General features: G+C 38.1%; 1 protein-coding gene across 1 annotated transcript; it reads right to left on the bottom strand.

The window, feature by feature from the left end:
• Nucleotides 1-2,178: 2,178 nt before the first annotated feature.
• Nucleotides 2,179-7,402, bottom strand: LOC104606004 (1,8-cineole synthase). Its single transcript, XM_010271002.2, has 2 exons — nucleotides 6,406-7,402; nucleotides 2,179-2,782 (listed from the first exon to the last, which is right to left on the bottom strand). The coding sequence occupies exons 1-2, from the start codon at nucleotides 7,181-7,183 to the stop codon at nucleotides 2,427-2,429; spliced, it is 1,134 nt and encodes a 377-aa protein (XP_010269304.1). The 5' UTR covers nucleotides 7,184-7,402; the 3' UTR covers nucleotides 2,179-2,426.
• Between the last annotated feature and the right edge of the window lie 1,636 nt (nucleotides 7,403-9,038).

Here is a 9,038-nt window from a genome sequence, read left to right on the forward strand (position 1 = left end):
GATATACATATATATTATGGTTTCACAAAATGTTTGCAAAAGGTTTTAATTCCCGGGATCCATGTGAGTAGAGAGTGCAACGCTGTACCTTGCAGCCGAGGGAGAGGTCCTCTTTTGTCGGATAGTGTTTGATCATTATGGGTTGAGAGGTTAAGTGTAAGACCATTGAGGGTTATACCTGATGGGCTAATCTTGCATCTGCCCATAGTCCTTGAGCCTTCATAAGGTGACTAGACTCAATGATCATTTAGTGTAAATGTTGGGCCCATTAAGAGCCCATATTGCTGGACTCAGGGGTTCACTGTGTTCTATAGTGAATTCGGCCAGGCCTTGTAACAAAGGCTGGACTAAACTCATGTGGTTGATGTGTAGATCAATGCTAAGGTCCTACGCCATACAAAGAGAGACAAGTTAGCTAGCATTTAAAGGGAAAGTGAGCTATGTGACTAAATGGGCCTAAAGCCCATTTCGAATTGGGCTTAAGTGAGTTAATTAAAAGGGGGTGAATTCTAGTTTATAATCTGATTAGGATTAACTAAAGGATAAGATAAGTCTTATCCATTTAAGAGTCTAGATCCAAATATTAGATTATGATCAAGAAACTCTTTCCTAATTGGATTAGGAAGCTAATCCAAAGAAGGTTATAAATAGGGGCGAATTCACTAGTTTATGTACTCAGTAATCTGTAGAATTCTCCTCCAGTTCTTGCCGCCCCTACCCAGTTCGATTTCCACATTTGGATCTGATCAAGAATAATTCTTGATATTGTTTATTACTAGGAGAAATAATCTAAAGTCGTGCTCACCATCCCCTTGCGTGATTCTTGCTGAAGAATTTGGGTTTTTGTTGAACAACTACTTTGCTGATCCTGTCTCACCATAAGCTATGTCATCTTCAATGGAGGCGGGTTTTTGTCACCTCTTTGGGCGTGAACACTTATGTTGGGAGTTATTGTTATTCCGTATCAAGTACATCCTTACTTGTTTCCTTTTGGTTTCAGATCTGGTTCGGTTTGTTTCAAGAACGAACCTTGAAAATGCAATTTTCTAAATTAGGAAATTGTATTCCCAGGAGGGAAAAAGAAATTTTTTGAAATTTCGCCCAACCTTCCTGTAAGGTTTAGCCATCCATATGATGGACCTCCCTTCCCTTCAGAACTTTGCTAGTTGCAATATACAGGGATATATAAGGTGCAACCTAGAAGGGCCTGAGTTGAGCATTTGCTAAATTTGAAGGGGGCTGATGGAGTCAGCCATCAAGTGTATAATTGTATATGCCCCATAACCATTCTAATCTCTCACTTTGTAGGGCATTATTACTATTTAAACTTTAAAGTTTAAACATTGGAAAAGTGCAAATAGGCCTAATGCAGATTTCTGAATTCCAATGTAGACCTATAAACATTCAAAAGGTCAAAAACTTTTATTCTGTACACCAATGCCCACCCGTGAATTGACATCAATTCCGAACTGGCACCTACCCCAACTATACTTTGGGCCTAAAAATTCTGACCCTGGACTGAACCGTAAATCTCCCAATTGAAAAAGTACAGACAAGCCTAATGCAGATTTCTAAATTTCACTACACACCTATAAATATTCAAATTATCAAACCCCCACCAAAGACATCCATCCATCCATCCAATACAACTCATCACTCTTTCAAACCCTACCAATGCCGCAGTAGCAGGTATTGACTTTTATTTCAAGACGAAGATGAAGGAGCACTTCAGCTGCGAAATCCATTTAGGTAACATGTGTGATTTTGTTGTTCCAACAAATTAAACACAACTGCCAAAGTGCCAACGTGTGTGTGTCTGTCTTGAGAAACAAAAACGTACAGACCATATGTAAATGAGTCACAATCACAATTAACAACTTTGTGCTTGGGCATGCAGCTGACTTAGTCCAATTGGTATGACCGGATTCGGATTAATCCAGCTCTTACTCGCGGTCTAATCCAATGTTAGGCTAAAAGAAGGTTGCATTTCAGCATTTTGTGATGAATGTCAAAATCCACAAAGCAAAGCTGTGGCATATTTATTTTGTTAAATTCATGGATGCATGCATGGGACCTCATTTGATTGTGGTTACGTTACTTGACACTGAGAAAGCCTGGTACGTACAATAACAATGTTACGTTTGAAATGTTGGAAATTTGTAGGAGAACGTCCATGTATGATTATGTAACCTAAAAAACAAAGGGATCGAACAATTAAATTAATACCTGAATTATACAAAGATCATTATTGATCAACCATATAATTAATTAACGGATGAAATTTAGGAAATGACAGGTATATATATCTTATTATTCAAGGAGAATAATAGAGTAATCCTAGTATGAGAAATTTCCCTAGAATTTGTGTGCAAATGGGAAGGAATTAAGGGGTAGTAGAAATTAATCTACGTAACCACTACTTCAATTCAGTGTAGAAGCAAGTCTTTGCGGGATGCATCACACCATCGAACATAGCAGGCCTGCAGATTGGGCCAATCTGAGTTGGGGCAAGAGATAAAGTGGTCGAGCCAGAGAGCCAACACTTGTTCCTGCTCTTCCTCCCGGTTCAACATCTCTATTGTCTCTTCCAATACTTTCTGCACTTCTTCTCTTTCTTTGGCACTCAGTATCGGTGCATCAGTTCCATTGCTTGCACGGCACAACAATGGCAACCAGGTCATTAGTATCTTCATCTTCCTTCCCTCCTCTTTCTCTCTCTTGTCTTTATCGTCTTTGACTTCTTCTCCATCTCCCAATTCTTTGACGTGCTTGAACAAAAATGCTTGAAGGGGGGGGGGGGGGGATGAGAAAAAAAAAATCTCAGTTTGAGTTGACATCAATTAATGTAAACTAGTTCAAGTTAATTCATCTACTTTGGAAGAATCATATAGAATTGACCAATGGTGAGAAAATCAAACCAATGCAACAGTGAAAAGAATGTGACAAATTCTGGAAACTTGGGCTGAGAACCCTGCCTCTTAGTCTTTACCCTCTTACTTACGCACTAGCTCGTTTTCTAGAAACTTAAGTCCGTTACCCATGAACCTACTAACTTAATTTGTCACCTTTGTGGCACTCCTAGGTTCTTAATTCCGTAGTCTGGGTGTCATCTTTCTTTGAACATCTATGTTTATACCAACGTTTTAAAAAACGGGAACCGTTCTAGTCATCAGTTTCTGCGCCGATGGTCTTATTGTCTGGTTTAAATGGATAGTCTGTTCTGAAAAATAAATTAAGAAAAAAATAAAAACAGTCAAAAACCGTTGAATGAGTCAACAGTTCAACCACTCGGATCAACGTGCTATTGATTTTTTCAACGGTTTTTAGTCAAAACTGGATTTGGGGTAGAATGGAACCAGTTGCTTGAATTGTTCCTGGGCCGAACGGTCCGACCGTCCAAATCAACAGCGGTTCAAAAACCTTAGTTTATATACTATATAATATCATATTTGTCTTGATTTATATGTAAGTCATAAAATTTAAATCATAGTATTTTACTAACATATTTTAAAGACGCGTATTGTAGGGGGAATCTACTCTTACTTATCAAAAGAAAAAGAAAAAAAAAATCTTCTCTTGATATGGGAGGATCAACTTTGTAGAGAGGCAGGTATAGCATATCAAGGATAGGGGTGTTATTATACAGTCTAGACTTAATTACCAAACCCCTCATAGGTTTCTTTCGCACAATTCAGTAACCAAATTAAAATTTAAATGTCTTATCATTTAATATTTTTAATTTTAAACGTGGAAGGCAGCCCTTACACTAATATTAGATAAGCTTTTGGTGTAAAAACAAAGTACAATCTCTGTGCTTTTCTTAATTAAATTAAGAATGTTGCATGGGAATATCACATGACTATAGTCATTAAACAGCAACTAAAAATATATAGTAATTTTCTCTGTAGTAGGGAAAAGTTGTTTAAATTAAAAACCAAGAGAACAAAACCTGAGTTCAAGGGAACATCACAACGAGGAGGAGAAACAGAAGAAAAATGCTTTTGTTTACAGTGTAAGTGCCATCTTTTAATTGTGCTTTATAAAAGATACGAGATTTGCTGCAAATACAAATGTTCTACATACATGGGGCCATTCTAGTCAGGTTTGGGCACTTAGCTTGTGTTTGCATCCGATATGGACTCTTTCTAAAGTTGCAATAGATTCATTAATGGATTTTTCTCCATGTCCAATGCATGCAATTGCGATGAAACACATGGCTTTTGCTTTCTTATGTAAATTTCCAATTCTCCATGGTATAGGAGGGAGGGTTATAGGACGTAAGACCTGGACCTCCCTACGGGTCTTTGCTCCATTCCAAAGAATTTGTGGTAGTATCCCTGGGTTATCTGCTCAAGTAGGTCAATAAATTGCCCTACGTTTCAATAAGATTTTAAAAATCCACTCGAAAATGGAATCACTTTTGACCACTAGTTTTTGGGTCAGTGGTTCAATCATCCTGTCTGAACAGATCGACTCTTGATATTTTGAAAAATAATTAAAATAATGAAACAGTCTGAAAATCGTTTATCAATAAAATAGTTTAGTGGTTCAACCATCCAAGTGAACAGTTTAGTGATCAAATCAATGGTATTTCAAAATTTTCCAAATCAAGCATAAAATGAAACCAAACAACTGATCAATTCCCGGGTCAAACAACGGTCTGATCATCCAATCTAGTTTGGTCTGATTTTCAAAATAGTCTAGGCCAATGACCCAATTGTCGAGATGGTCGCTTGGGCCTCACATGCACTCTGCAATGCCCTAGCCCCGATTCCCCTGCCCTGAATTGTGTAGCAATTAGCATGCATGTAATATCAAGAAAAAAAAACACTAAGCAGTCTCTAATGCATTGTGGTTGGTTAATGAGTCACTATTTTTTAATTGTATTTCTCTATTTATCTCTTTATTATTTTCTATTTGGTGTACAGTTCTGGGATAGTTTGTTTGTTAGTGTTGTTGTCTAATTGTCTTCGAGGCAATGAATGGTTATGTGAACTATTTCTATCATTAATTTCAAATGCCTTTCATCAAATATATAAAGGGATATGGTATCTTACCAAAAAAAGAAAAATCTCAACGGCCGTTTTACGCAAATAAAGTGTTACCACGAGTCGGTATCCCTTTCATGTTGGGATCATGTGGATAGCAGACAATGCATGATAGTTTTTCTCGTATTAATTATGATCTATGAACAAGTGGTGGTAAAGAGGCCACCATACTTTTGTCATGTTGCATGGTTTCATTTTGGGTAAATAACTTTTAATTAACTGTACTTAGGATTATCTAGTCAATTAAGATACAGATTAATTAGAAAAATTTATGGTTTGTTTATCTTTAGAAAATTTTATTATTTTCTTAGGGGAAGTTATTTTTTTGGTTTTTGAGAGGGGGAAGGTTGGTTGATGGGATATTAGTTCTCATTAATCAAGAAATTTATATTCATTTTTTAGATTTATTTTTTCAGGTAAATGATGCTCATCTCCTAGGTGTGTACGTAAATAACTTTTTCACCCACAAAGAAAATTGCTAACACTTTAATGGGATAAAAATGCACCTTTTAATAATGAATTTTTATGACTAAAATGATCATTGCCTTATTTACATGAGAAATAAAATAATATGGGTAAATTCACTTACCCGGATAAGTAACTTATTGAAAAGTGAACGGGACCTAATGCCCTGTTTGCTTTTCGGTAAATTACTTACCCAAGTAAATGTACCTACCCGGGTAAGTGTTTCCTAGGAAAGACTTACCCAGGTAAGTGCATTTACCATATTCTTTTATTTCCCATGTAAATAAGGAAATGATCATTTTAACCATAAAAATCCATTATTAAAATGAACATTTTTGTCTCATTTAAGTGTTGACAATTTTCCTCCCATAGTCAATTAAAACACAGATTAAGCCAATGTTTTTTTAAATTTTACCATAGTCACCGGTTCAAATTTTATAAAGTTTATTTTTAACCTAACTTAGAACAGAGCCTCGAGTAGAGCAACAAATTACGGGATCCGGCTCTAATTTCAGTTAGCTAGGGTGGCGCTTCAGTTGATATGTTAGCTGCATAATCCGAGCAATCTCCCACAATGTCTCACAGTACATTCCAGTCGTGTACTATAAATATCACCCCATAATGATATCATCATTTCTGATATTATTATCGAAGCACGGCGAAGATGTGCGAACGTTGTGGGGATCTCAGTCCGATATTGTCAAATTTGATTCGAATAGTCCAGCGGAAACGCGGATCCGAATCCCGCTATTGTCACCTTCTTTTTAGAGTTAATTAATGTGATATGCTTAAATACTAAAAGGAAAAACTCTAGTTCCAGTTTTATCTTGAATCAAACTAAACTATCAAAGTATGGGAAGATGTTCGGGTCGGCCAATGATACGTTACGTACCAGATACCTTGACCAGAGAGCCCTGAAGTCGCGGCGGCGCCGAAAGAGCGAGGCGAGCCAAGTCTGAAGCTGATCCCCATCGCCATACGGCTTCTTCTGCACTCCTGCAAGCCGCTAATTTTTCTGCCAACCAGAGCAGCTCGGCAGCCAACTTTTCGGCAGAAGCTCCGGGAGGCAACATGTCCTCCCTCGATCCCCCGACCCCGAGGCGGGCTCTGGCCCCGTCGCCCAACGACCGGACTACTCTCAAAACCCGATTCAACGAGTAATCAACCCCATCGAACTGCTCTCGCTCTTGCTCTGACATCGCCCTTTCGAGCAGGCAAAGAGTCCTGGCGAACGCCGTCGATAGAACCGATTGGTTGACTTTTCTCAGCGACTCGCATCCTTCCCGGAGATTTTCGTCGATGAGATTTTCAGCTAAGTTTCGAACCGTTTCATATTTGCGGGAGCTGACTGGGATATCGTTGATGATGGACAGAATCTGAGAGAGTGCTCGAGCGATACCGGAGTCTCCCTGGGTCGGGAATTCCCGCTTAACGTGGTGGGATTTGAGAGGAAAGTCGACCGCTGATTTAGCAATTAAGGAAGGAAAGATAGAAGGTAGGAAACGAAAAAAAAATAAGAGAAGTTGGATAAGAAGGTAGCGAATGAATTGGAGAAGCTTATATCTTTCTGATAAATTGAGAAGGGATTTATCAGCGAAGATGAATATAGAGGTTATCAAATTCCGAAGAAGAAAAGGAGCCATAGCGGTAGTTGAGTTCTCCATCGTCATCCTATCCTATCTACCTGGTTCTGGTCTGAATGTCTGAGTCTTCTCCCTCCGCTGGTGTTGGTTTTAAAGAAGGGAAAGTGCTAAACAGCAAGCAATGAATCTAATGACATGTTGCGGAGGTATTTGGAAGTTGGATGAGAGAGCCACACACAAGCACACGGTCTTCGAATCGCGGTCTAAACAATACGGCACCCCGGAATTTATGATCCATGCTATCTTATGGTGGAAAAGGGAGGCCCGAGTCCTCTCATGTAAGAGTAAATGCTGACGCGGACTTCCTTCCCCTTTCCTTTTTTTACACATGTAATAAGTTTATTCTTAAATGTAAGATATAAAGGGCTAAAGTGGGCCGTGCCAGCGGTCCGTGTAAAGTGCCGTTCGTGCCGTGTTGGCCCGTTGGCTGTTACGGGTCGTGCTGTCTTTCCCGGTGAAAATTTTAGGGGTCAGCTTGGCATGGCCCACGGGCCTGGACCATGCTATGGGTTAGGTTGGTCTGTGGGCCGAGCCTTGGGTTAGGTCGGATTGTATATCGGTTCAAAGCTATTTATTTAAAAAAAATTGACAAAAAACTTAAAATTTTAATTTTATATGAATTTTATGTATATAATTGTTTATATATACAATAATTAAATAAATTAATATAATAAAATTCAGAGTTTCATAACTGCAACCATCATTTTGTACTAACGAACTCTCCATTTTTATTGATACTCAAGGTCTATTAATGGTGCATAAGAATTAAGATACGGACTGCAGAACTAAAAGCTTAGAATCAAGCAAAAAGACTGTATAAAAACTAAAATATTTACTACAAAATTAAAAAAAAAAGAATCAAACATAAACTTTATTAGATGTTGCAACCGTTTTACAATCTATAGGACTCTTCTAAATTTTTTGTATGTTTTCTGTTTAAGTTTTTGAAAGAGAAAGAAAAAAGAAAAAAACATCAAACGCTATTTAAAATTACTCACAACCAATTCATCCCCACCAAGCACCACAAAAGCGTATCTTTCTTTTCATAATTTCAGGAGGAGCTCCACAAGCCTGGGGTAGCTCGGCCCCATATATTGATCACACCAACAAATGAACCCTAAAAACTTAAGAAGAAAAAGGACATTGAGATTTAAAGGAGCTTTGAAGCAAGAGTTTTATGTGCCATCAAATCTGCAACCCGGTTAGCTTTATTGATAGGCATGCCAATACACCACAATCCAACATATTAGACTACTTGAGCCATTCTTTGTTTAAAGATTTTATTCTCCTTGGAGTCTTGATCTTCTTCTTCAGGCACGAGATGGAAATGAGAGAATCCCCCCCTCATGCAAATGGGCTGGCTGGTCACTAAAATTTAAAGCCATATTGTGGGTTTCCCAAGCGGCCCAAGATTCAACAAGATTAATGGTAGCGATGCCAATAGGATAGGCCTTTGCATCCACAACAAATCTAAGATGGCTTCTGGCAATGCAAAAAACTACACAGAACCCATCCACGTGGGAAGTATCAAAATTTATTTTGATCAATTCATCCCTAGGGCATTTTGATCACAAAAGCATATCTATATTACCATTAAAAGTATGAATGAGGGTGTGAAACTTCTCTTCTTGACTAAAACACCCTTGTTTTTTTGAATTCAGTACATCCTATTGTGAGGGATGAAAATGAAATCTGAACTAATTTTCATCTTATTTAATTTCTTAAGGCTGCGTTTGTTTGTGGTGTAAAGCATCACCACCGGTTCGGTTTTGTCAGCGTTTGGATGCAGTGTAAAACGTCATCAGCGGTTCGGTTTCGTAGGCGTTTGGTTTACACCATAAATTGATGTAAAACGTCACTTATAGTGAAGTTTTACACCAAT

The sequence above is a fragment of the Nelumbo nucifera genome, chromosome 1, assembly GCF_055504915.1.
Source record: "Nelumbo nucifera cultivar China Antique chromosome 1, China Antique-T2T, whole genome shotgun sequence".
In the NCBI taxonomy this organism is placed as follows: domain Eukaryota; kingdom Viridiplantae; phylum Streptophyta; class Magnoliopsida; order Proteales; family Nelumbonaceae; genus Nelumbo; species Nelumbo nucifera.

Excerpts from the sequence above, each read along its gene's own strand:
- LOC104606004 (XM_010271002.2), bottom strand. The coding sequence starts at position 7,183 with ATGACGATGGAGAACTCAACTACCGCTATGGCTCCTTTTCTTCTTCGG. Across the intron at positions 2,783-6,405 it reads CTCTCTGGTCAAGGTATCTG|CATTTTTGTTCAAGCACGTC; the intron begins GTACGTAACGTA and ends CCCCCCTTCAAG.